This window comes from Oncorhynchus kisutch, linkage group LG21, assembly GCF_002021735.2.
Source record: "Oncorhynchus kisutch isolate 150728-3 linkage group LG21, Okis_V2, whole genome shotgun sequence".
NCBI classification, from domain to species: domain Eukaryota; kingdom Metazoa; phylum Chordata; class Actinopteri; order Salmoniformes; family Salmonidae; genus Oncorhynchus; species Oncorhynchus kisutch.
Window position 1 is genome coordinate 3,660,969 of NC_034194.2, and position 27,916 is coordinate 3,688,884.

Sequence of the window (27,916 nt, forward strand, 5' to 3'; positions counted from 1 at the left end):
GGAAAAAATGTTAGCCTTTTTAAAAGGATATGAGATCAAGTAGCTGAGCTGAACCCAGATCAGAATTATTTTCCTGCATTGCATTATTTATCAGGAGGTGTTCTGCCATGTTCTGGATACATTCACTAAAGTGATAAACTTAAGAGCAGAATCTTAAAACCACAGGCAGTTTTTCTCACTGTTGGAAGAGACCGAGTCGGGTCATGCAGCTCTCCCCTACCACACAAACATGAGATGGCTGAGTTTGGGGAAGGTTCTTTAAAGGGCGTGGGACCTGAAGTCGGAGATTGCAGAGTTTTTGCAAATGAAAGGGAAAAATTTGGATTTCCCTCAACTGCAAGATAAAGAATGGTTGGCTGATTTTGCCTTCACCGTGGACATCATAGCCTTTATTAATTAACTGAATTCCAAACTATAAGGGAAGGGCCTTTTTGCACATCAGATGTACAGCCTTGTCAAAGCCTTCAAGGGAAAATTACTCCTCCTGACCTTCCAAGTAGAAGCCAAAAATCTCACCCACCTTCCGGCACTACTGGCCTGTTCCCTATCAGATGACCAGCGGGAGAAGTATACATCTCTGCTGCGTGCTTTGAACCGTGAGTTTTCTTGTCGTTTTTAGTATTTCAAAGTGTTGAAATGCTGTTGGTTATCTCTCCTTTCACCTTCAATGTGGATAACGCTCCCACTGACCTACAAATTGAGCTTATTGATCTTCAGTCTGATGCAGTGATTGGAGAACTATTCAAAACAATGTCACTGACAAGGTTCTATGCATCTCTCGATGAACAAAACTTTCCAAAGATTAGGAGTCATGCTCAGAAGATGTTTGTACTGTTTGGGTCAACCTATATATGTGAACAGACATTTTCAGTGATGAAATATAACAAGTCAAGGCACAGATAATCTCTTACTGACTCTCACCTCTCAGCAATCCTGCGCGTAGTGACGTCAAACTATACCTGGCTTTAATGCGCAAGTCTATGCCCATCAGAGAATTCCCTGTTGAATGTTGAGCTCTTTGTGTTTTTGTGAAACCCGTTAACAAGAGTTCTGTCCATGGTGCAGAATGCACAGTGTACTTTTCCCCCAGTGTAGTTCATTGCATGTTTAATAATGACCATACCTACCAAAAGGAGAACATGGATGTGGTTTATTTCTGTGTATGTTAAAAAAGTAAAATAAGTAGTATATCTGGATGTGATTTACAGTAGATATATCTGTCAACATAGTCATACACACCTATAATACACTGCTCAAAAAAAGAAAAGGAACACTCAAATAACACATCCTAGATCTGAATGAATGAAATATTCTTATTAAATAATTTTTTCTTTATATAGTTGAATGTGCTGAAATCAAAATCAAAATCACACAAAAATTATCAATGGAAATCAAATGTATCAACCCATGGAGGTCTGGATTTGGAGTCACACTCAAAATTAAAGTGGAAAACCACACTACAGGCTGATCCAACTTTGATGTAATGTCCTTAAAAACAAGTCAAAATGAGACTCAGTAGTGTGTGTGGCCTCCACGTGCCTGTATGACCTCCCTACAACGCCTGGGCATGCTCCTGATGAGGTGGCGGATGGTCTCCTGAGGGATCTCCTCCCAGACCTGAGGATCTCATCTCGGTACCTAATGGCAGTCAGGCTACCTCTGGCGAGCACATGGAGGCCTGTGCGGCCCCCCAAAGAAATGCCACCCCACACTATGACTGACCCACCGCCAAACCGGTCATGCTGGAGGATGTTGCAGGCAGCGGAACGTTCTCCACGGCGTCTCCAGACTGTCACGTCTGTCACGTGCTCAGTGTGAACCTGCTTTCATCTGTGAAGAGCACAGGGCGCCAGTGGCGAATTTTCCAATCTTGGTGCTCTCTGTCCTAAGTGGACAGTTTGATTTCACAGAAGTGTGATTGACTTGGAGTTACATTGTGTTGTTTAAGTGTTCCCTTTATTTTTTTTGAGCAGTGTATGATTCTGGCTCATGATGGCAAAATAAATTCTAATATGGCCCTCCATGGAAAATATGTGCCCAGACCTGCTCTAACCACTGATGTCAATGCAATCTAATATCACATCAAACACTTATCAACAAAAAGTATTATCAAAACAGTATATTGCTTTTAAAACACACCTCACTGTGATGATCAATTTGAAGAAAAGTTCAACAGGTTGAAACTGAGTGGAAAACATGGTTGTTGTTTCAAAGCCTAACAACGAAATGGACAGCGCTTTCTAAAGTGAGGATTATTTCAAAACACGTATTAGAGTTTATGTGTGTGTGTGTGTGTGTGTATGTATATATATATATATATATATATATATATATATATATATATATATACGTTTGGGGTCACTTAGAAATGTCCTTGTTTTTGAAAGAAAAGCCTTTTTTGTGTCCTTTAAAATAACATCAAATTGATCAGAAATTCAGTGTAGACATTGTTAATGTTGTAAATGACTATTGTAGCTTGAAACGGCAGATTTTTAATGGAATTTCTACATAGGCGTACTGAGGCCCATTTTCAGCAACCATCACTCCTGTGTTCCAATGGTATAAGTTAATCCAATTTATCATTTTAAAAGACTAATTGATCATTAGAAAATCCTTTTGCAATTATGTTAGCACTGCTGAAAACGGTCTGATTTAAAGAAGCAATAAAACTGGCCTTTAGACTAGTTTCGTATTTGGAGCATCAGCATTTGTGGGTTCGATTACAGGCTCAAAATGTCCAGAAACAAATTACTTTCTTCTGAAACTCGTCAGTCTATTCTTGTTCTGAAAAATGAAGGCTATTCCATGCGAGAAATTGCCAACAAACTGAAGATCTCGTACAACGCTGTGTGCTACCTTCACACAACAGCGCAAACTAGCTCTAACCAGAATAGAACGAGTGGGAGGCCCCGGTGCACAACTGAGCAAGAGGACAAGTACATTAGAGTGTCTAGTTTGAGAAACCGACGCCTCGCAAAGCCTCAACTGGCAGCTTCATTAAGTAGTACCCGCAAAAGACCAGTCTCAACGTCAACAGTGAAGCGGCAACTCCGGGATGCTGGCCTTCTAGGCAGAGTTCCTCTGTCACGTAAATACAGTTCTTCTACTTGCTCTACCGAAACACGAGGGATGGAGAGATAATTACCTGCTTCGGTTAAGATAATATATCTACTCAAATTTAAATCGGCTGGCCCTATGTCCTGCTCAAGAAATTAATACTGACAGTCTACTTGCTCCTGAGGTGCAAGAGACAAATAGTACATTTGGCCCGACGCTTCTATACCTAAGCAGGCCGACCCCTATGCATGGCCTGGTTCGTAGCATTCTGTACTTAACCCTACACTGACTGTCTGAGAAACAACACGGAGGCAACCTCTATTTTTCAAATGGCAACACAAACAACCAACAATTCCTGTCTACAACTCTAATGGTGTGTAACATAATCTGGGTGTAAATTATGTAATCTGCTTTTCAATTTCATATAGGCTGAATGCAACATAAAGGCCTCATTCTATTTTAGATTCCTCGTACGGGGGCATCAATATATTGTGTCGTTGGTACTATTAATGCGATGACGATTATTTTATCAAATCAATTAACTATGTTTAATTATTACGATGCTTTAAATTACTCTTGTTACACTTAACTCTTAGCAATCTTGGGGCACCATGGAAAAAGTTTGTTTTAGGATTTATTGAACTCTAAAGATATAAATATATCATTATACCAGTCTTCATTAATGATCATTTATCAGTCTCATTCTGAACGTGGTTGACTTCAAATCTGCATGAACTCTAAACTCTGATGAATCAGCGATAAATAAATCATTAAGCCAATTTGTGTAACTAAATAATCACACAGCATTACGCAAACACATGCACAGGATAGATTATACGTTGATTACTTACAATGCAATGAAAAGTCCCTGGTGGGCTAACCTGACATGACAGCTTGGTACACAATGAAAAGGGGTGGGGAAAGAAAGAGTGGGAAAATGAGAGACAAAGGAATTCAACTATTGTACGTAGTTGAATAATACCATCATCGTAAATATGGATATTTAGCACCCTAACAACCGCTCATTTGGATTTAGAAATGCAACACATATTTACGTTTCGATGTCCTTGTCGTCTCTGTTGAAATCAACCGGTCCATCTATGGAGAGAGATTCATCAGAATTCTCTGGTTGTGTGAGTCTCTGGTTGTCCACAAGAGGTCACCATGTCCTTTGTAGTTGTGGTAGGTTGGTCTCAGAGTGTCTGTTAGAATGAATCTTCCAGTCTACCAATGGTCGTTTTGAAAAATGAATGAACATTTTCTCCTTTTCTCCGGTTGAGTTTACTATACTATTTTATATATATACACCTGCAGACTGAATGTTTAGTCTTAATCTTCACTTGTCGAGAGTTCCTAACCATTTGACGTATTCCGCTCGCGCTGATCCGGCTTACACCGTCGTCTGCTTGGTCTAATGTTTAATGTCGTCACGAGGGGTTTTATCCACTCTGGCAAAAGGAGGCCTTCCATGACGCCAATATAATGTCTGTGCTCACGTGGGTGTGGTCACTGACTGGGTCTAACTTTTTTTATATGAAAAACCATTCTCTCATTAAGAAGGCTAAAATCACATTTAATCATATAAGTTCCACAACATTTAGATGTAAATCTGACATATATATATATATATATATATATATATATATATATATATATATATATATATATACTGTGAAAGCTCTTAAAGTGACACGTTTCCATTATAACGTCTTTAATGATCACCAAACAATAAACGTTGGACATGATTATTCTTTAAATACCCACAAACCATTCCAAATGTTTGGATTACAGAAATATTGTTTCTTTATCCAATCTTGGATGTTACAGTACTACAAAATCAGTTGTAATAAAGGGATTTTTCACTTCCATTTCTGCAGAGTGGGAGAGAGAGTTCCTGCAAGGTATTTACAACCGTCATAAAACGGCCAACTTCAAGGCTCTCTCTGATCCACACCCAGGAGGGAAGGTCAGGACACACCCCTACCATGTCACAACACAACTGATTGGCTCAAATGCATTAAGAAGGAAAGAAATTCCACAAATTAACTTTTAGCAATGCACACCTGTTATTTGAAATGCATTCCAGGTGACTACCTCATGAAGATGGTTGAGAGAATGCCAAGAGTGTGCAAAGCTGTCAAGGCACAGGGTGGCTACTTTGAAGAATCTCGAATATAAAATAAAATATATTTTGATTTGTTTAACACTTTTTTGGTAACTACATGATTCCATATGTGTGATTTCATAGTTTTGATGTCTTCACTATTATTCTTCAATGTAGAAAATAGTAAAAATAAAGAAAAACCCTGGAATGCAATGCACTGAAAGTTTCACCAAGTAGATTTCAACTACCCCTAAATTCACTCCTCCAGAACTGGGACTTAGTCGCTCTAAACATGTTTCTGTTTAGTAAACTATCTTAGCTGAAAACATTGAGGAAACATTTGAGAAATAAGTGCAACCTAACCTTTGCGGACACCTAAGCCCTATTCTATGAATTGGGTTTGAGGAGTTGGCGTGAGAACTTTAGCCAACTCTTGAGTTCAACTTGGGATAACAGGGACCACGAAAGTGGCTCACCTTTTAGACAGGTACATTTTAATGGTAACGATTCCTTCAGAACTAACCTGCTCTGGGGCAGTCTAACTCAGGGCAACTCCATGTATCCTAAATTAAGTGTCCGAGTCATGAGTTGAAGACCATTGAAATCAAATAAACCCCCTCTCAAATACGTTGTCATCATCCCCTTCATTTGAGGAAGACAACTGATTATAATTATTGTAGAATTTTTTGGGGGGTCTGAAAAAATAAATCATGTTTCAATACCTATCATGTTACACATTTAGTAATAACAGCATTTGCTTTTTCATGCGATTTTGTATTTAAAAATGTGCGAAAAGCAAACTGATAGCTGCAACAGACCCTAGACATAGACTGAGTTTACAAAACATTGGGAACCTGCTCTTTCCATGACATCAACTGACCAGGTGAAAGTTATGATCCTTTATTGATGTCACTTCTCGTCAGTCGGTGTTAATGAAGGGGAGGAGATAAATTAAAGAAGAATTATTAAGCCTTGAGACATGGATTGTGTGTGTGTGCCATTCAGAGTTCGAATGGGCAAGAAAAAAATATATATTTAACCTCTCTGGGATAGGTGGGACATTAGCGTCCCACCTGGCCAAAATCCAGTGAAAATGCAGAGCGCCAAATTAAAATAAATCACTATTAAAAATGTAACTTTCATGAAATCACACATGCAGTACACTAAATTAAAGCTACACTTGTTATGAATCCAGCCAACGTGTCAGATTTCAAAAAGGCTTTACGGCGAAAGCAAACAATTATCTGAGGGTAGCACCCTAGCAAACAAACACAGACAATCATATTTCAACCCTCCAGGCCCGACACAAAACGCAGAAATAAAGATATAATTCATGCCTTACCTTTGAGCTTCTTCTGTTGGCACTCCAATATGTCCCATAAACATCACAAATGGTCCTTTTGTTCAATTAATTCCGTCGATATATATCCAAAATGTCCATGAATTTGGCGCGTTTGATCCAGAAAAACACTGTTTCCAACTCGCCCAACATGACTACAAAATTTCTCATAAGTTACCTGTAAGCTTTGTCCAAACATTTCAAACTACTTTCCTAATACAACTTTAGGTATTTTTTTACGTAAATAATCAATCAAATTTAAGACGGGATATACTGTGTTCAATACTGGAGCAAAACAAAGTGTAGCGTGCTTTTCAGGTCACTCGCCTCCATGAAAGAGTACACATCCCTCTACCCTCGTTCTGAACAGTGCTACTACTTCATTTCTCAAAGGAAAAACCTCAACCAATTTCTAAGACTGTTGACATCCAGTGGAAGTGATAGGGACTGCAAGAAGGTCCCTTAGAAATCTGGATTCCCAATGAAAACCCCCCCCAAAAAACTGAAAATTTGTCCTCAGGGTTTCGCCTGCTAAATAAGCTCTGTTATATTCACAGACATGATTCAAAGAGTTCTAGAAACTTCAGAGTGTTTTCTATCCAAATCTACTAATAATATGCATATCTTAGCTTCTGGACCTGAGTAGCAGGCAGTTTACATTGGACACGCTTTACATTCATCATACTGCCACCTATCCCAAAGAAGTTTTAAGTGCCTTTGAACGGAGTATGGTAGTAGGTGCCAGGCGCACCAGTTTGAGTGTGTCAAGGAACCTACCAGGTACAACCTTAAATCCGTAACCATGGGCACCCTCTTAGATATCATCCTGACCAACTTGCCCTCTAAATAAACCTCTGCTCCCTTCAACCAGGATCTCAGCGATCACTGCCGCATTGCCTGTGTGCACAATGGGTCAAACGCTCCCTAAAATACTTCTGCGAGCAGGCCTTTCTGATGGACCTGGATCGAGTATCCTGGAAGGATGTTGACCTTATCCCGTCAGTAGAGGATCTCTGGTTGCTCTTCAAACGTGCTTTCCTCTCCATCTTAAATAAGCATGCTACATTCAAAAAATGTTGAACTAAGAACAGATATAGCCCTTGGTTCACCCCAGACTTGACTGCCCTTGACCAGCACAAAAACATCATGTGGCGTTCTGCATTTGCATCGAATAGCCCCTGCGATATGCAACTTTTCCGGGAAGTCAGGAACCAATATACACAGTCAGTTAGGAAAGCTAAGGCTAGCTTTTTCAAACAGAAATGTTCACCCTGTAGCACTCATTCCAAAAAGTGTTGGGACACTAAAGTTCGTGGAGAATAAGATCACCTCCTCCCAGCTGCCCACTGCATTGAAGATAGGAAACACTGTCACCACCGATAAACTTATAGACCTATATCCATCCTGCCCTGCCTTTCTAAAATCTTTGAAAGCCAAGTTAATAAACAGATCACCGACCATTTCGAATCCCACCGTACCTTCTCCACTATGCTATCTGGTTTCCGAGCTGGTCATGGGTGCACCTTAGCCACGCTCAAGGTCCTAAACGATATAACCCCCATCGATAAAAGACAGTGCTGTGCAGTCGTCTTCATCGACCTGGCCAAGGCTTTCGACTCTGTCAATCACTGCATTCTTATCGGCAGACTCAATAGCCTTGGTTTCTCAAATGACTTCCTCGCCTGGTTCACCAACTACTTCTCAGAGTTCAGTGTGTAAAATCGGAGGGCCTGTTGTCCGGACCTCTGGCAGTCTCTATGGGGGTGCCACAGGGTTCAATTCTCAGGCCGACTCTTTTCTCTGTATATATCAATGATGTCATCTTGCTGCTGGTGATTCTCTAATCCACCTATACGCAGACGACACCATTCTGTGTACATCTGGCCCTTCTTTGGACCCTGTGCTAACAAACCTCCAAACAAGCTTCAATGCCATACAACTCTCCTTCCGTGGCCTCCAACTGCTCTTAAATGCTAGTAAAGCTAAATACATGCTCTTCAACCGATTGCTTCCCGCACCCTCCCGCCCAACTAGCATCACTACTCTAGACGGTTCTGACTTAGAATATGTGGACAACTACAAATACCTAGGTGTCTGGTTAAGACTGTAAACTCTCCTTCCACCACACAAAGGACATCCAGCAAACTTGTGGGAAGCATTGGATACAATATTAGGAAGGTGTATCTAATCTTTTGTACACTGTGTTTAATATATAGATGGCAGTTCGCATTCAAGTCAAGACTGGCAGCCATTGCTAATGTACCCATGAGTTTAACAGTCAAAAAACCCTTCTATGGCCACAATGCTACAAGATGTTCCACAGATAGAAGGAACGATAGGAGTGGGAAAAGGGTGCTTGTGCATTGATAAGCGCACCAAAGATGGTATGCTTTTATTTTGATTTCGGCACAAATTAAAATGTGGCGCTGACTTGTCCTTGGATTGATGTTTCAGCATTGTCTCAATAAAAGTTTGGCGTTTGACTAGCAATGTACGACATGCGCACGCAGTTACAAGCCTGTTAGTTAGCGGGCAGGCGGACGAGCAATATCCACCGTCGTAGTACGGATGAAGCCTAAGCTGGAATGTGAAGCTAACTGAAGTTGGCTATCTTTATGAAAGCCTGAGTAGATCTTGCTCTGTAGTATAGCAACAGTGTGATGTCTTTTTGAACTCAAGCTCAGTGTAAAAGTTGGCCTTCATTGGAAATGAAAACACATTTAACTAGGACAAAACACACATCACGACAAGAGAGACAACGCTACATAAAGAGAGACCTAAGACAACAACATAGCATGGCAGCAACACATGACGACACCATAATTAAGTTTGCCGATGACACAACAGTGGTAGGCCTGATCAGTGATGAGACAGCCTATAGGGAGGTCGTCAGAGACCTGACCGTGTGGTGCAAGGACAACAACCTCTCCCTCAATGTGATCAAGACCAAGAGGAAGGCCTAAAAAAGACTCCAGCCACCCTAGTCAGACTGTTCTCTCTGCTACCACACGGCAAGTGGTACCTGAGCACCACGTGCTAAACAGCTTCTACCCCCAATCCATAATCTATGCATTGTCACTTTAATAGCTACCTGCATGTACATATTACCTCGATCACCTCGACTAACCGGTGCCCCTGCACATTGACTCTGTTCCTAGTACAACCTGTATGCCTCGCTATTGTTATTTTATTGCTGCTCTTCAATTATTTCTTACATTTTTTTGTGTATTTTTCTTAACTGCAGTGTTGGGAGCTTTTAAGTAAGCATTTCACTGTAAGCATTTCAATGTAAGCATTTCCTGCTTTATTCAGCACGTGACATAACTTTTGATTTAATTTGAACACAACGTGGCAGCGGCACAACATGGTAGCAGGACAAAAACAGGCACAGACAACAGCACAAAGGGCAAGAAGGTAGAGACAACAATTCATCCCGTAAAGCAGCAACAACTGTCAGTAATATTGTCCATGATTGAGTCTTTGAATGAAAAGATTGAGATAAAACTGTCCAGTTTGAGTATTTGTTGCATTAAGTTCCAGTCGCTAGCTGCGGCGAACTGAAAAGATGGGCGACCCAAGGATGTGTGTGCTTTAGGGACCTTTTGGTGCGGCAGGTAGGCTAGTAATTAGAGCGTTGGGCCAGTAACCGAATGGTTGCTAGATCGAATCCCAGCGCTGACAAGGTAAAAATCTGTCATTCTGCCCCTGAACACTAAGAAAGCTTTGTTGTAGAGCGTTTATCACAAAATCCGGGGAGGTGCCAGCTGAGTATGAGACTGTATCATCTGCATATAAATGGATAAGAGAGCTTCCTACTGTCTGAGCTATGTTGCTGATGTAAATTGAGAAGAGCGTGAGGCCTAGGATTGAGCCTTGGGGTACTTCCTTGGTGACAGGCAGTGGCTGTCTGTAAATCAGTGGCTGAGACAGCAGATGTTCTGACTTTATACACTGCACTATTTGAGAGAAGTAGTTGGCAAACCAGGGCAAAGACCCCTCAGAGACACCAGTACTCCTTAGCCGGTCCACAAGAATGGAATGGTCTACCGAATCAAAAGCTTTGGTCAAGTCAGTAAAAATAGCAATAAGTCTTGCACCAGTGTTTTCTCTGAAAGTAGCACCGATACTCTGGTGAAGGGTATATATCATTTGGCCACTGTTCTGTAGGGTTTCTTTCATCATTCAGTGGAATTTAACAAGAATGGTTATAGCTTTTAACTTAGATGATTCGTATTTGATCTTACTTTTATGTACTTTTGTTCATGTTTGACACACACACACACGGTTATCATCATCCATCTGCTTTCTGTCTGTGTTTTTGCTTGAACATATTAACTCCCCTCCCATTTGTGATTTTTGGTTGATGCAGTTCCTGTGGTGAATGGGGGCACAGCCAATAGGGAGCCCTGTCTGTTCCCCTTTCTCTTCCTGGGGAAGGAGTACTCGGACTGTACCACTGATGGACGGGGGGACGAACGCCTGTGGTGCGCCACAACCTACGACTACGACAGGGACAAGAGATGGGGTTTCTGTGAGAGTAAGTCGGCATGGGCATTTTAGACCTTGAGGAAACTCAAAAGTGAGTTACTGTTATATTCTAATATTATTCAGTGAGTGAATATATTGGTTTAATTTGTGAGCTATTGCAAAACTTGTAAGCTCAGTTAGGAACAAATTTGGAATTGGCCTAGACTGACCAATCATTTGAGTGAACCTTAGCTGACAGCAATTTTTCCTTCTCTTTTCGTTCCCTCCCTCTTACAGCATGCATATGTCAAAACAAGACACATTTTTTGTCCCTCTCCCATAGAGATAAAACTGTCCAGTTTGAGTGTTTGTTGAATTTAGTTCCAGTCGCTAGCTGCGGCGAACTGAAAAGACGAGCGACCCAAGGATGTGTGTGCTTTAGGGACCTTTTGGGGGCGGCAGGTAGGCTAGTAGTTAGAGCGTTGGAGAGGGACACACCCCATAGAGAGGGACACATCCACCACTTACGAGGCTGAAACAAATTGTGAATAAATCGAATTGTGTTGTATTGTAGCGGAGGAGCAGGCTGAGCAGAGGCATGTAGCGGAGGAGGCCGAAAAGGAGTACCAGACTGCCCTCCGCATGATCAACGGAACCAACCGGAAGAGCCAGAAGAAAGAGTGAGCTCTCTTCCTTGTCTCACCTACACACTAATCTCTCACATTCTCCTTTAGTGTTCATAAGTGTGCCTGCTGAAAGCAAGAAAATTCTAGACATTCCACTTACTCTTATTATTATTTGCTTTGTGTGTATTGGGTATATGTTGTGAAATTGTTAGATATTACTTGTTAGATATTACTTCACTGACGGGGCTAGAAACACAAGCATTTCGCTACACCCGCAATAACATCTGCTAAATGTGTGTGTGACCAATAAAATTGGATTTGATTTGTATATTATTTTATGCCTTTTGAATTCAGGCTAACACAAAATGTGGAATAAGTCAAGGGGTATGAATACTTTCTGAAGGCAATGTACACACACAATGTACAAACACATTCCTATACAAATATACATTCTTATTTACTAAAATCACAAAAAAGCCATCCTATCATCTCAGCATGTGCTAACCCATGATGTGGCTATACAAATGGTAGCCTATATGAGGCTCAGGTGCATATAGCAGGAGTTAGTCAAATCCCACGTCTCTGTTTTAAACCAAGGTGCTCCCTCTGCTGTTTCCTACCATAATACCCTAAAATGAGAAAAAACAAATATATATTTTTTTTATGTTTGCAAATTCATTGGAAATGATATACAAAAGATCTAATTTACAAAAGTATTTACACCCCTGAGTCAATACTTTGTAGATGCAACTTTGGGGGCAATTACAGCTGTGAGATTTTTTGGGCTACGTCTCTTGAGCTTTGCACACCTGGATTGTAAAATATTTGCATATTTTCAAGTCTTGCCTTATTCTGAAGCCAATTTAAGTCAATACTGTAACCAGGCCACTCAGGATCATTCAATGTCTTCTTGGTAAGCAATTCCAGTGTATATTTGGCCTTGTGTTTTAGGTTATTGTCCTACTGATAGGTGAATTTGTCTCCCAGTGTTTGTTGGAAAGCAGATTGCACCAGGTTTTCCTCTAGGATTTTGCCTGTCTTTGTAGCTGTATTTCATGTATTTTATCCTAAAAGACTTCCTAGTCCTTGCTGATGACAAACATACCCATAACATGATGCAGCCTCCACCATTACTGAAAATATGAAAAGTGGTACTCAGTGATGTGTTGTGTTGGATTTGCCCCAAACATAACACTTTGTATTCAGGACAAAAAGTTAATTTCTTTGCCACATTTTTTGCAGTATTACTTAAGTGTCTTGTTGCAAACAGGATGCATGTTTAAAATGTGTGTATATATATATATATATATATACACACACACACAGTCGTGGCCAAGAGTTTTGAGAATGACACAAATATCAATTTTCACAAAGTCTGTTGCCTCAGTTTGTATGATGGCAATTTGCATATACTCCAGAATGTTATGAAGAGTGATCAAATGAATTACAATTAATTGAAAAGTCCCTCTTTGCCATGCAAATGAACTGAATCCCCCCAAAACATTTCCACTGCATTTCAGCCCTGCCACAAAAGGACCATGTGACATCATGTCAGTGATTCTCTCGTTAACACAGGTGTAAGTGTTGACGAGGACAAGGCTGGAGATCACTCTGTCATGCTGATTGAGTTTGAATAACAGACTGGAAGCTTCAAAAGGAGGGTGGTGCTTGGGATCATTGTTCTTCCTCTGTCAACCATTGTTACCTGCAAGGAAACACATGCCGTCATCATTGCTTTGCACAAAAAGGGCTTCATAGGCAAGGATATTGCTGCCAGTAAGATTGCACCTAAATCAACCATTTATCGGATCATCAAGAACTTCAAGGAGAGCGGTTGAATTGTTGTGAAGAAGGTTTCAGGGTGCCCAAGAAAGTCCAGCAAGCGCCAGGACCGTCTCCTAAAGTTGATTCAGCTGCGGGATCGGTGCACCACCAGTACAGAGCTTGCTCAGGAATGGCAGCAGGCAGGTGTTAGTGCATCTGCACGCACAGTGAGGCGAAGACTTTTGGAGGATGGCCTGGTGTCAAGAAGGGGAGCAAAGAAGCCACTTCTCTCCAGAAAAACATCTGGGACAGACTGATATACTGCAAAAGGTACAGGGATTGGACTGCTGAGGACTGGGGTAAAGTCATTTTGTCTGGTGAATCCCCTTCCCGAATGTTTGGGGCATCTAAGATCAGTACTGTATCATGCCAACAGTAAAGCATCCTGAGACCATTCATGTGTGGGGTTGCTTCTCAGCCAAGGGAGTGGGCTCACTCACAATTTTGCCTAAGAACACAGCCATGAATAAAGAATGGTACCAACACATCCTCCGAGAGCAACTTTCCCCAACCATCCAGGAACAGTTTGGTGATGAACAATACCTTTTCCAGCATGATGGAGCACCTTGCCATAAAGCAAAGTTGATAACTAAGTGGCTTGGGGAACAAAACATCAATGGGTCCATGGCCAGGAAACTCCCCAGACCTTAATCCTATTGAGAACTTGTGGTCAATCCTCAAGAGACAGGTGGACAAACAAAAACCCACAAATTCTGACAAACTCCAAGCATTGATTATTCAAGAATGGGCTGCCATCAGTCAGGATGTGGCCCAGAAGTTAATTGACAGTATGCCAGGGCGAATTGCAGAGGTCTTGATAAAGAAGGGTCAACACTGCAAATATTGACTCTTTACAATAACTTCATGTAATTGTCAATAAAAGCCTTTGACACTTATGAAATGCTTGTAAATATACTTCAGTATTCCATAGTAACATCTGACAAAAATATCTAAAGACACTGAAGCAGCAAACTTTGTGGAAATTAATATTTGTGTCATTCTCAAAACTTTTGGCCACGAAGTCGGAGGTTTACATACACTTAGGTTGGAGTCATTAAAACTCGTTTTTCAACCCCTCCACAAATGTCTTGTTAACAAACTATAGTTTTGGCAAGTCGGTTAGGACATCTACTTTGTGCATGACACAAGTCATTTTTCCAAGAATTGTTTACAGACAGATTATTTCACTTATAATTCACAGTATCACAATTCCAGTGGGTCAGAATTTTACATACACTAAGTTGACTGTGCCTATAAACAGCTTGGAAAATTCCAGGAAATGACATCATGGCTTTAGAAGCTTCTGATAGGCTCATTGACCTCAATTGGAGGTGTACCTGTGGATGTATTTCAAGGCCTACCTTCAAACTTCAAACCTACCTTGCTTGACATCATGGGAAAACCAAAAGAAATCAGCCAAGACCTCAGAACAAAAAATTGTAGATGTCCACAAGTCTAGTTCATCCTTGGGAGCAATTTCCAAATGCTTGAAGGTACGTTCATCTGTACAAACAATAGTACACAAGTATAAAGACCATAGGACCACGCAGGAGTCTTTGGTGTGAAAAGTGCAAATCCCTCCCAGAACAACAGCAAAGGACCTTGTGAAGATGCTGGAGGAAACAGGTACAAAAGTATCTATATCCACAGTAAAACGAGTCCTATATCGACATAACCTGAAAGGCCGCTCAGCAAGGAAGAAGCCACTGCTCCAAAACTGCCATAATAAAGCCAGACTACGGTTTGCAACTGCACATGGAGACAAAGATCATACTTTTTGTAGAAATGTCCTCTGGTCTGATGAAACAAAAATAGAACTGTTTGCCAATCGTTATGTTTGGAGGTAGAAGGGGGAGGCTTGCAAGCCGAAGAACACCATCCCAACTGTGAAGCAGCATCATGCTTTGGGTATGCTTTGCTGCAGGAGGGACTGGTGCACTTCACAATGAAAATGATGTGGATATATTGAGCAACATCTCAAGACATCAGTCAGGAAGTTAAAGCTTGGTTTCAATGGGTCTTCATAATGGACAATGACCCCAAGCATACTTCCAAAGTTGTGGCAAAATGGCTTAAGGACAACAAAGTCAAGGTATTGGAGATGCCATCACAACGCCCTGACCTCAAGCCTATAGAACATTTGTGGGCAGAACTGAAAAAGCGTGTGCGAGCAAGGAGGCCTTACAAACCTGCCTCAGTTACACCAGCTCTGTCAGGAGGGCTTTGTCACTATTCATATAGAAATGGAAGTCTGTCAGGTACTCAGCAGGAAGGTCTTTAACATTACCCTGCAGTTTACCTATAAAATGGACCGAAGGTGAAGGAGACATACTTGGTATTCATATCACAAAACATATAAATAAGCTCTCCACAATGAATTTCAATAGAACACTTATAAAAATAGACAGGATCCTGCAACCATGGAGAGATAAATACCTGTCTATTTATGGAAAAATTGCCTTGATGAACTCCTTAGTCATATCTCAGTTTAGTCACTTAGTTATGGCGCTGCCTACTCCTGATGATTCGTTTTTCAAATCATATGAGCAAAAATATTTCGCTTTATCTGGGCCGCTATACCCAACAAAATAAAACGAGCCTATCTATATAATGAATATGAATTGGGTGGGTTGAGCCTATCTATATAATGAATATGAATTGGGTGGGTTGAGCCTATCTATATAATGAATATGAATTGGGTGGGTTGAGCCTATCTATATAATGAATATGAATTGGGTGGGTTGAGCCTATCTATATAATGAATATGAATTGGGTGGGTTGAGCCTATCTATATAATGAATATGAATTGGGTGGGTTGAGCCTATCTATATAATGAATATGAATTGGGTGGGTTGAGCCTATCTATATAATGAATATGAATTGGGTGGGTTGAGCCTATCTATATAATGAATATGAATTGGGTGGGTTGAGCCTATCTATATAATGAATATGAATTGGGTGGGTTGAGATTATTGAATATAAAAGCACTAAGCCTCACCCTAAAAACTTCACTTATTCAAAAGTTTTACTTGAATCCTAAATGGTTCTCAAGTAGATTACTAAGAAAAACTCATCCATTGTTTAAAAATGGCCTTTTTGCCTTTGTGCAGATTTGCCATGTCTCATTTTCAATTAATAAAATAATGATACTTTGAAAAAAGTATCTCTCTTTTTCAAACAAGCTTTGCTGAAGATGTTAGACATCATTGTAAAGGTGGCGGTGGCAAGATGGCGGACGGAAGACAGGGTGGTGCGGCAGGTGCTGCTTCTCATTCGAATGCTGTAATTTTATCTAAACCATCAGGTGTACGCCGATCCCAGCTAAGTAACTCATGCAAAGAGTTAAAGTGCAATTATGTGTTTTATCTCCAGTACTCTGCCATGATTGTCAGTTACGTAGCTGCTCTACTGATAATCTCAGAAAAGTTATCTTGACCTCTGTCATTGCCAACAAAGGGTATATAACAAAGTATTGAGATAAACTTTTGTTATTGACCAAATACTTATTTTCCACCATAATTTGCAAAACAATTCATTAAAAATCCTACTGTTGGTGGGATGGGCTGAGGGTTGGTATGTGGAGTTGTTGTGTGTGAGAGAGAATGATGGTCAAAGAAAAAAGTCAAAAATCAAGTCAAAATACAACAGTATGTTTGAATGACACTGAGGGGCAGTGTTTTTACAGCTAATTCCGGGTTGGCTGAGGCTGATGCCGTGCAGGTGTTTGTACACATGCATATACACACCCTCATTCAAATAAATGCATACAAGAACACACACATACATGTAATAGTGCCAGACATGCACACAAACATATACAGTTGGCATTGCTGTTATGATTTTATTTTGATTGATGATCGATGTCCTTTTAAAAAAAAAAAATATTGTTGTTTGCTGTTTTCTTCTTTCTTTTTTAATCTTTAGTTCATTCTCTTGGTTGTTGGTGCATTGGGGGGTTCTTGGGGGTGGGGAATGGAATTCATTGTATTTATTTTTAGTCTTGGAGGGAACTGTGGGAGGAGTCTTGAATGGTTGAGGTACAGCTATTGGGGAACTGTGGGAGGAGTCTTGAATGGTTGAGGTACAGCTATTGGGGAACTGTGGGAGGAGTCTTGAATGGTTGAGGTACAGCTATTGGGGAACTGTGGGAGGAGTCTTGAATGGTTGAGGTACAGCTATTGGGGAACTGTGGGGGGAGTCTTGAATGGTTGAGGTACAGCTATTGGGGAACTGTGGGAGGAGTCTTGAATGGTTGAGGTACAGCTATTGGGGAACTGTGGGGGGAGTCTTGAATGGTTGAGGTACAGCTATTGGGGAACTGTGGGAGGAGTCTTGAATGGTTGAGGTACAGCTATTGGGGAACTGTGGGAGGAGTCTTGAATGGTTGAGGTACAGCTATTGGGGAACTGTGGGAGGAGTCTTGAATGGTTGAGGTACAGCTATTGGGGAACTGTGGGAGGAGTCTTGAATGGTTGAGGTACAGCTATTGGGGAACTGTGGGAGGAGTCTTGAATGGTTGAGGTACAGCTATTGGGGAACTGTGGGAGGAGTCTTGAATGGTTGAGGTACAGCTATTGGGGAACTGTGGGAGGAGTCTTGAATGGTTGAGGTACAGCTATTGGGGAACTGTGGGAGGAGTCTTGAATGGTTGAGGTACAGCTATTGGGGAACTGTGGGAGGAGTCTTGAATGGTTGAGGTACAGCTATTGGGGAACTGTGGGAGGAGTCTTGAATGGTTGAGGTACAGCTATTGGGGAACTGTGGGGGGAGTCTTGAATGGTTGAGGTACAGCTATTGGGGAACTGTGGGAGGAGTCTTGAATGGTTGAGGTACAGCTATTGGGGAACTGTGGGAGGAGTCTTGAATGGTTGAGGTACAGCTATTGGGGAACTGTGGGAGGAGTCTTGAATGGTTGAGGTACAGCTATTGGGGAACTGTGGGAGGAGTCTTGAATGGTTGAGGTACAGCTATTGGGGAACTGTGGGAGGAGTCTTGAATGGTTGAGGTACAGCTATTGGGGAACTGTGGGGGGATCTTGGAGGGTTGAGGTACAGCTATTGGGGAACTGTGGGAGGAGTCTTGAATGGTTGAGGTACAGCTATTGGGGAACTGTGGGAGGAGTCTTGGAGGGTTCGGGTTCACGTTTTTTGGCCTGGTGGGAGATCGGTCAACAGCAGGGCATTGACCCTGGATGCTTCTGTGTGTCACTCTGAATGGGAATCTGTTGGATGACTTGAATGGTGTAGTTGTTAAACGGCTTCACTGCAAGTATATTGTATGTTTTGGATATTCAATTTAAAAAAAACATTATGGGGTATTCTGTGTAGATCACTGACACAAAATATACTTTTAAGCAATTTTAAATTCAGGCTATAAAGGGGTGTGAAATACTTTCTGGAAGCTTTGATATGCTTGCACAGCTGTGTGTGTCCTGTCACTAATATGGTCCACAACACCTTTTTCCCGATTTGGGGCAGTCCTATTCCTTTCTTATTTTGTATCTTTATCTATCTTGGACAGGATCGACAGAGAGAAAGGAAGGAGGAAAGATATTGCAGTGGGTTGGATTGGAACCCTTGCTTGCAGCAGTACTTAGTACACCTGTTCTAGAGGAGAGGCTTAGACCTCTAGACCAGCCCAGGCTACATCCACACACCTTTAACTTTTCAATCTTCATCTTTTTCCTCACCAGGTTGTATGAGAAGCTATTGAAGGTGGCCTGGAAAGGCCACCACAAGGCCATGGAGAAGGTGGCCTACGCCATGCTGTTTGGAGACTATATGACCCAGAACATCCCCAAGGCCAAGGAGCTGTTTGAGAAGCTGTCCCTGGAGGGCTCCCCCAAAGCTCAGATGGTAATGGAACATTCCTATTTAAACTGCATGCATCCGGGGTAGACATTTTAAACATGCTCTGTTGATGCTTAGGGCTACAGCCAGACAGCTTTTGTCTTAAAATGACGGATTGAGTTGATGGTTTTTCAATGGGAGTCGTCCGTTGATGAACAGAGATGAATGTCCTTCAAAATAAGCCCGTCGTCTTACGTATAACACTTGCTTTAAAGTATATGACTTGAATAGAAATGTTGACTGACGAAAACTAACAGTTGATGTATGCATATACTATTTAATCTATGTTCATGCATCTCTGTGTGGTATTCTAACGCTCCACTCGGTATCTTCCAACAGGCACTTGGTTTCTTGTACGCTGCTGGGTTAGGAGTGAACTCCAGTCAAGCAAAGGTACCAACATCCAGCCTCTCCTTCTTTCCATGTACCCTATATACTGATGAAAAGCTGTATTTGTTTAGAGGTAGCTTTCTTAGATCATATGGAGTTACCTCCTTAACCAGGAATGTAAAGTAAATCATAACTCTGTTCCAGGCACTGGTTTACTACACCTTCGGGGCTTTGGGTGGAAACCTGGTGGCTCATATGATTCTGGTGAGCTACTTCTGCTTTTTGAAGATTTGAATAGAGAAGCCTTATAATGTTTATTGTTTCTCTCTTATGGATATATACTGTATGATGATTGACCTTTTCTCCCTTTGCTACCATTTCTCTCTTTAGGGATACCGATACTGGGGTGGTGTGGGTGTGCCCCAGAGCTGTGAATCAGCACTGACGCACTACAGACTGGTGGCCAATCATGGTAAGAAGCCACCTGCTGCCAACCATTTGAACACTTTCACTCTCTCAGATGACAGTTTGTCAGTGTTTTGAATGGAGAACACCTGCATCTGAACAGCCCTAAACGAGCATGTGCAGTAGAGTTTGAAAATGGAGAACACCTGCATCTGAACAGCCCTAAACGAGCATGTGCAGTAGAGTTTGAAAATGGAGAACACCTGCATCTGAACAGCCCTAAACGAGCATGTGCAGTAGAGTTTGAAAATGGAGAACACCTGCATCTGAACAGCCCTAAACGAGCATGTGCAGTAGAGTTTGAAAATGGAGAACACCTGCATCTGAACAGCCCTAAACGAGCATGTGCAGTAGAGTTTGAAAATGGAGAACACCTGCATCTGAACAGCCCTAAACGAGCATGTGCAGTAGAGTTTGAAAATGGAGAACACCTGCATCTGAACAGCCCTAAACGAGCATGTGCAGTAGAGTTTGAAAATGGAGAACACCTGCATCTGAACAGCCCTAAACGAGCATGTGCAGTAGAGTTTGAAAATGGAGAACACCTGCATCTGAACAGCCCTAAACGAGCATGTGCAGTAGAGTTTGAAAATGGAGAACACCTGCATCTGAACAGCCCTAAACGAGCATGTGCAGTAGAGTTTGAAAGGTAGATGTTCTTGTTGCGAAGTGTCTATTGCATATTTGTAGGTAGAAAAATCCCCAGATTCTCCGCAAACTGATAAAACAAAAGCAAAGGTTGCAACTCAACTGTGTTCAAAAAAATTAATTTTATTCACAGAGCAATGGCAGAAACATTGTCTTTCTGTCACCCACTCTGCAGTGGCCAGTGACGTGTCCCTGACGGGAGGCAGTGCGGTGCAGAGGGTACGTCTGCTGGACGAGGTGGAGAACCCAGGCTCTACCAGCGGCATGCTGGAGGAAGACCTGATCCAGTACTACCAGTTCCTGGCTGAGAAGGGAGATGTCCAGGCCCAGGTTAGGGTTCAGATGGGGCACACTGCTCTTAGTGATCTTCTTTGAATAGGAAATCTTTGCGATGGAAAAAAGCAATCAGTGTAAACGTGAAGCACTAAAACTATGTTGAAAGTATGTAGAAAAGATAAAATCCTTTACGTATTTGTTTCATAATGTAATCTTTGAGAACTAACAATCATCAAAGTTAAAGCTAGACAGTCAGGGAAAGTGGAAAATTCCATAAATGATGAATTTGGGGCATTATACCAATTATACACTTCCTCGCACATGCAGGAGTTAAAGGAAGTAATCAAATCACTTTCTGAGTCTATTTGTTTTCAAGTTTATCTGGCGCTTGCCCGCACTGGCTTGCACGGCTATAGTATGATAATCAGTAAGCGTGTAATGATTGAAAGGGTGGATTCTGGTCAAAAGTAGTGTACTATATAGGGAATATGGTGCCATTTGGGACTCATTCGTCATGTTTCGTGCCATGACCCTTTGTCCACAACAGGTGGGACTGGGCCAGCTGCATCTGCACGGTGGTCGGGGGGTGGAGCAGAACCACCAGGTAAACTTTCGCTAACCCATTTTCAAATGATTCAAACACTAGCTCTACGTCATGCTCACTCTTGTATTCGATGTGAAGTTGTTGTGTGGAGTTGGTCACAAATGAAATGTTTGTCGACAGCGGGCGTATGATTACTTCAACCAGGCAGCGAATGCGGGGAACACACACGCCATGGCCTTCCTTGGGAAGGTAAGATTATTATATGATCTTATAGGCCTGTAGCACTGTGGAGAAATAAGTAATGCAAACCTTACTCTGTGGCTGTGTTACTTTCCAGTGGTTTCTCCTCATGCTCCCTTCTCTCGCCTTCTCTTTATTCTATTTTCCTCTCTGTCTCTTGCTCTCTCGCTCCCTCTCGCTCGCTCCCTCTCTCGCTCGCTCTGTCTCTCGCTCGCTCTGTCTCTCGCTCGCTCTGTCTCTCGCTCGCTCTGTCTCTCGCTCGCTCGCTCTCTCTGTCTCTCGCTCGCTCTCTGTCTCTCGCTCGCGCTCTCTGTCTCTCGCTCGCTCTCTCTGTCACTCGCTCTCTCTGTCACTCGCTCTCTCTGTCACTCGCTCTCTCTGTCGCTCGCTCGCTCTGTCTCTCGCTCGCTCGCTCTCTGTCTCACACTCCCTCTGTCGCTCTCTGTCTCACACTCCCTCTGTCGCTCTCTGTCTCACACTCGCTCGGTCACTCGCTCGATCTCTCTGTCACTTGCTCGATCTCTCTGTCACTTGCTCGCTCTCTGTCTCACGCTCTGTCACTCGCTCGATCTCTGTCTCTCGCTCGCTCTCTCTCTGTCTCTCGCTCGCTCTCTCTCTGTCTCTCGCTCGCTCTCTCTGTCTCTCACTCGCTCTCTCTGTCTCTCGCTCGCTGTCTCTCGCTCGCTCTCTCTCTGTCTCTCGCTCGCTCTCTCTCTGTCTCTCGCTCGCTCTCTCTCTCGCTCGCTCTCTCTCGCTCTGTCTCTCGCTCGCTCTCTCGCTCTGTCTCTCGCTCGCTCTCTCGCTCTGTCTCTCGCTCGCTCGCTCTCTCTGTCTCGCTCGCTCTCTCTGTCACTCGCTCTCTCTGTCACTCGCTCTCTCTGTCACTCGCTCTCTCTGTCACTCGCTCGCTCTCTGTCTCACGCTCTGTCACTCGCTCAATCTCTGTCTCTCGCTCGCTCTTTGTCTCTCTCTCTGTCTCTCTCTCTCTCTGTCTCTCGCTCGCTCTCTCTCTGTCTCTCACTCGCTCTCTCTGTCTCTCGCTCGCTCTCTCTCTGTCTCTCGCTCGCTCTCTCTCTGTCTCTCGCTCGCTCTCTCTCTGTCACTCGCTCGCTCTCTGTCTCATGCTCTGTCTCTCGCTCACTCTTTGTCTCACGCTCTGTCTCTCGCTCGCTCTTTGTCTCACGCTCTGTCTCTCGCTCGCTCGCTTTCTCTCTGTCTCTCGCTCGCTCTCTCTCGCTCTCTCTCTGTCTCTCGCTCGCTCTGTCACTCTCTCTTTGTCTCTCACTCGCTCTGTCGCTCTCTGTCTCTCGCTCGCTCTCTCTCTCGCTCTGTCTCTCGCTTGCTCTCTCTCTCGCTCTGTCTCTCGCTTGCTCTCTCTCTCGCTCTGTCTCTCGCTTGCTCTCTCTCTCGCTCTGTCTCTCGCTCTCGCTCGCTCTCTCTGTCTCTCGCTCGCTCTCTCTGTCTCTTGCTCGCTCTCTCTGTCTCTCGCTCTCTCTGTCGCTCGCTCGCTCTCTGTCTCTCGCTCGCTCTGTCGCTCACTTTCTGTCTCTCGCTCACTCTGTCTCTCGCTCGCTCTCTCTGTCTCTCGCTCGCTCTCTCTGTTGCTCATTCTCTGTCTCTCGCTCGCTCTCTGTCTCTCGCTCGCTCTCTGTCTCTCGCTCGCTCTCTGTCTCTCGCTCGCTCTCTGTCTCTCGCTCGCGCTCTCTGTCTCTCGCTCGCTCTCTCTGTCACTCGCTCTCTCTGTCACTCGCTCTCTCTGTCACTCGCTCTCTCTGTCGCTCGCTCGCTCTGTCTCTCGCTCGCTCTCTCTCTGTCTCTCACTCACTCTCTCTGTCTCTCGCTCGCTGTCTCTCGCTCGCTCTCTCTGTCTCTCGCTCGCTCTCTCTCTGTCTCTCGCTCGCTCTCTCTCTGTCTCTCGCTCGCTCTCTCTCGCTCTGTCTCTCGCTCGCTCTCTCTCGCTCTGTCTCTCGCTCGCTCTCTCGCTCTGTCTCTCGCTCGCTCGCTCGCTCTCTCTCTCTCTCTGTCTCGCTCGCTCTCTCTGTCACTCACTCTCTCTGTCACTCGATTGCTCTCTGTCTCACGCTCTGTCACTCGCTCAATCTCTGTCTCTCGCTCGCTCTTTGTCTCTCTCTCTGTCTCTCTCTCTCTCTCTGTCTCTCGCTCTCTCTGTCTCTCGCTCACTCTCTCGCTCGCTCGCTCTCTCTGTCTCTCGCTCGCTCTCTCTCTGTCTCTCGCTCTCTCTCTGTCACTCGCTCGCTCTCTGTCTCATGCTCTGTCACTCGCTCGATCTCTGTCTCTCGCTCGCTCTCTCTGTCTCTCGCTCGCTCTCTCTGTCTCTCGCTCGCTCGCTTTCTCTCTGTCTCTCGCTCGCTCGCTCTCTCTCTGTCGCTCGCTCGCTCTCTCTCTGTCTCTCGCTCGCTCTCTCTCTGTCGCTCGCTCGCTCTCTCGCTCGCTCTCTCTCTGTCTCTCGCTCTCTCTCTCTCTGTCTCTCGCTCGCTCTGTCACTCTCTCTTTGTCTCTCACTCGCTCTGTCGCTCTCTGTCTCTCGCTCGCTCTCTCTCTCGCTCTGTCTCTCGCTTGCTCTCTCTCTCGCTCTCTCTCTCGCTTGCTCTCTCTCTCGCTCTGTCTCTCGGCTCGCCTCTCTCGCTCTCCTGTCTCTCGCTCGCTCTCTCTGTCTACCGCGTCGCTCTCTCTGTCACTCGCTCGCTCTCTCTGTCGCTCACTTTCTGTCTCTCGCTCTCTCTGTCTCTCGCTCGCTCTCTCTGTCCCTCGCTCGCCTCTCCTGTCCTTCCGCGTCGCTCTCTCTGTCTCTTGCGCTCGCCTCTCTGTCCTCTCGCTCGGCTCTCTTCTCAGGTCTCGTCGCTCGCATCTCCTCTCTGTCACCTCGCTCGCTCTCTGTCTCATGCTCTGTCACTCGCAGATGTCGACTCTCTGTCTCTCGCCTCGCTCTTTGTCTTCACGCTCTGTCTCTCGGCTCCGTCCTTTGTCCTCACGCTCTGTCTCCTCGCTCGCTTCTTCTGTCGCTCGGTCGCCTCCACTCGCTTCACTCGTCTCTCGCATCGCTCGTCTCTCTGTCTCTCGCCAGCTCTCTCTCTGTCTGCTCGCTCGCTCTCTTCTCTGTCTCTCGCTCGCTCTCTTCTCTGTCTCTCGCTCGCTCTCTCTCTCGCTCGCTCTCTGTCTCTCGCTCGCTCTCTCTGTCTCTCGCTCGCTCTGTCGCTCTCTGTCTCTCGCTCGCTCTCTCTGTCTCTCGCTCGCTCTCTCTGTCTCTCGCTCGCTCTCTCTGTCTCTCGCTCGCTCTCTCTGTCTCTCGCTCGCTCTCTCTGTCTCTCGCTCGCTCTCTCTCTGTCACTCGCTCGATCTCTGTCTCTCGCTCGCTCTTTGTCTCACGCTCTGTCTCTCGCTCGCTCTTTGTCTCACGCTCTGTCTCTCGCTCGCTCGCTTTCTCTCTGTCTCTCGCTCCCTCACTCGCTCTCTCTCTGTCTCTCGCTCGCTCTCTCTCTGTCTCTCGCTCGCTCTCTCTCTCGCTCGCTCTCTCTCTGTCTCGCTCGCTCTCTCTGTCACTCACTCTCTCTGTCACTCGCTTGCTCTCTGTCTCACGCTCTGTCACTCGCTCAATCTCTGTCTCTCGCTCGCTCTTTGTCTCTCTCTCTGTCCTCTCTCTCTCTCTGTCTCTCGCCTAACCTCTGCTCTAGCTCGTTCTCTCTCGCTCGCTCTCTCTCTCTGCTCGCTCTCTCTCTGTCTCTCGCTCGCTCTCTCTCTCGGCTCGCTCTCTCTCTTCCACTGCTCGCTTCTGTCTCATGCTCTGTCATCGCTCGATTCTGTCTCTCGCTGCGCTCTTTGTCTCACGCTCTGTCTCTCGGCTCGCTTTCTCTCCTGTCGTCTGCGCTCGCATCGCTCTCGTCTCTGTCTCTTGCGCTCGCTCTCTCTCTGTCTCTCGCTCGCTCTCTCTCCTCGCCTTCTCCTCTCTCTCTCTCGCTCGCTCTCTCTCTGTCTCTCACTCGCTCTCTCTACTTCTTCTCGCTCGCTCTTCACTCTCTCTTTGTCTCTACTCGCTCTGTCCTCTCTGTCTCCGCTCGCCTCGCGCTCTGTCCTCTCGCTGCTCTCTCGCTCGCTCTGCTCTCTCGCTTGCTCTCTCTCTCGCTCTGTCTCTCGCTTGCTCTCCGTCTCGCTTCTGTCTCCCGCTCGCTCTCTCGCTCTCTGCCTGTCTCTCGCTCTCGCTCGCTCTCTCTGTCCTCGCTCGCCTCTCTCCTGTCTCTCTCGCTCTCTCTGTCTCTCGCTCCGCTCTCTCTGTCGCTCGCTCGCTCTCTGTCTCTCGCTCGCTCTGTCGCTCACTTTCTGTCTCTCGCTCACTCTGTCTCTCGCTCACTCTGTCTCTCGCTCGCTTTCTGTCTCTCGCTCGCTCTGTCACTCTCTCTCGCTCGCCCTGTCGCTCTCTGTCTCTCGCTCGCTCTCTCTGTCTCTCGCTCGCTCTCTCTGTCTCTCGCTCGCTCTCTCTGTCTCTCGCTCGCTCTCTCTGTCTCTCGCTCGCTCTCTCTGTTGCTCATTCTCTCTCGCTCGCTCGCTCTCTGTCTCTCGCTCGCGCTCTCTGTCTCTCGCTCGCTCTCTCTGTCACTCGCTCTCTCTGTCACTCGCTCTCTCTGTCACTCGCTCGCTCTCTGTCTCACGCTCTGTCACTCGCTCAATCTCTGTCTCTCGCTCGCTCTTGTCTCCTCTCTGTCTCTCTCTCTCTCTGTCTCTCGCTCGCTCTCTCTCTGTCTCTCACTCGCTCTCTCTGTCTCTCGCTCGCTCTCTCTCTGTCTCTCGCTCGCTCTCTCTCTGTCTCTCGCTCGCTCTCTCTTGTCTCTCGCTCGCTCTCTGTTCTCATGCTCTGTCTCCTCGCTCGCTCTGTGTCTCTCGCTCTGTCTCTCGCTCGCTCTTGTCTCTCGCTCTGTCTCTCGCTCGCTCCTTTCTCTCTGTCTCTCGCTCGCTTCTCTCTCGCTCTCTCTCTGTCTCTCGCTCGCTCTGTCACCTCTCTCTTTTGTCTCTCGCTCGCTCATGTCGCTCTCTGTCTCTCGCTCGCTCTCTCTCTCGCTCTTGTCTCTCGCTTGCTCTCTCTCTCGCTCTGTCTCTCGCTTGCTCTCTCTCTCGCTCTCTCTCGCTTGCTCTCTCTCTCGCTCTGTCTCTCGCTCTCGCTCGCTCTCTCCTGTCTCTCGCTCGCTCTCTCTGTCTCTTGCTCGCTCTCTCTGTCTCTCGCTCTCTCTGTCGCTCGCTCGCTCTCTGTCTCTCGCTCGCTCTGTCGCTCACTTTCTGTCTCTCGCTCACTCTGTCTCTCGCTCGCTCTCTCTGTCTCTCGCTCGCTCTCTCTGTTGCTCATTCTCTGTCTCTCGCTCGCTCTCTGTCTCTCGCTCGCTCTCTGTCTCTCGCTCGCTCTCTGTCTCTCGCTCGCATCTCTGTCTCTCGCTCGCGCTCTATGTCTCTCGCTCGCTCTCTCTGTCACTCGCTCTCGCTGTCACTCGCTCTCCTCTGTCACTCGCTCTCTCTGTCTTGCTCGCTCGCTCTGTCTCTCGCTCGCTCTCTCTCTGTCTCTCGTCACTCTCTCTGTCTCTCGCTCGCTGTCTCTCGCTCGCTCTCGCTGTCTCGCTCGCTCTCTCTCTGTCTCTCGCTCGCTCTCTCTCTGTCTCTCGCTCGCCTCTCTCTCGCTCGTCTCTCGCCGCTCTCTCTCGCTCTGTCTCTCGCTCGCTCATCTCGCTCTGTCTCTCCTCGCCGCTCCGCTCTCTCTCTCTCTGTCTCGCTCGCTCTCTCTGTCACTCACTCTCTCTGTCACTCGCTTGCTCTCTGTCTCACGCTCTGTCACTCGCTCAATCTCTGTCTCTCGCTCGCTCTTGTCTCTCGCTCTGTCTCTCTCTCTCTCCTCTGTCTCTCGCGCTCTCTGTCTCTCGCTCACTGCTCTCTCTCGCTCGCTCTCTCTGTCTCTCGCTCGCTCTCTTCTGTCTCTCGCTCTCTCTCTCTGTCACTCCTCGCTCTCTGTCTCATGCTCTGTCACTCGCTCGATCTCTGTCTCGCTCGCTCGCTCTCTCTGTCTCTCGCGTCGCTCTCTCTGCTCTCTCCGCTCGCTCGCTTTCTCTCTGTCTCTCGCTCGCTCGCTCTCTCTCTGATCGCTCGCTCGCT

The 27,916-nt window shown here is 45.3% G+C and overlaps 1 protein-coding gene across 2 annotated transcripts in view; it reads left to right on the forward strand.

Moving 5' to 3' along the window:
- Positions 1–27,916, forward strand: part of LOC109866276 (protein sel-1 homolog 1) — a 79,966-nt gene that overhangs the window by 12,070 nt on the left and 39,980 nt on the right. For both annotated transcript variants that reach the window (XM_020454849.2, XM_020454850.2), the window contains exons 4-12: positions 10,870–11,037; positions 11,542–11,647; positions 19,110–19,272; positions 19,606–19,659; positions 19,801–19,860; positions 19,987–20,068; positions 20,885–21,039; positions 21,533–21,589; positions 21,710–21,778. In XM_020454849.2, coding sequence (XP_020310438.1) covers positions 10,870–11,037; positions 11,542–11,647; positions 19,110–19,272; positions 19,606–19,659; positions 19,801–19,860; positions 19,987–20,068; positions 20,885–21,039; positions 21,533–21,589; positions 21,710–21,778 — 914 coding nt within the window. The remainder of the gene's footprint in view (positions 1–10,869; positions 11,038–11,541; positions 11,648–19,109; positions 19,273–19,605; positions 19,660–19,800; positions 19,861–19,986; positions 20,069–20,884; positions 21,040–21,532; positions 21,590–21,709; positions 21,779–27,916) is intronic.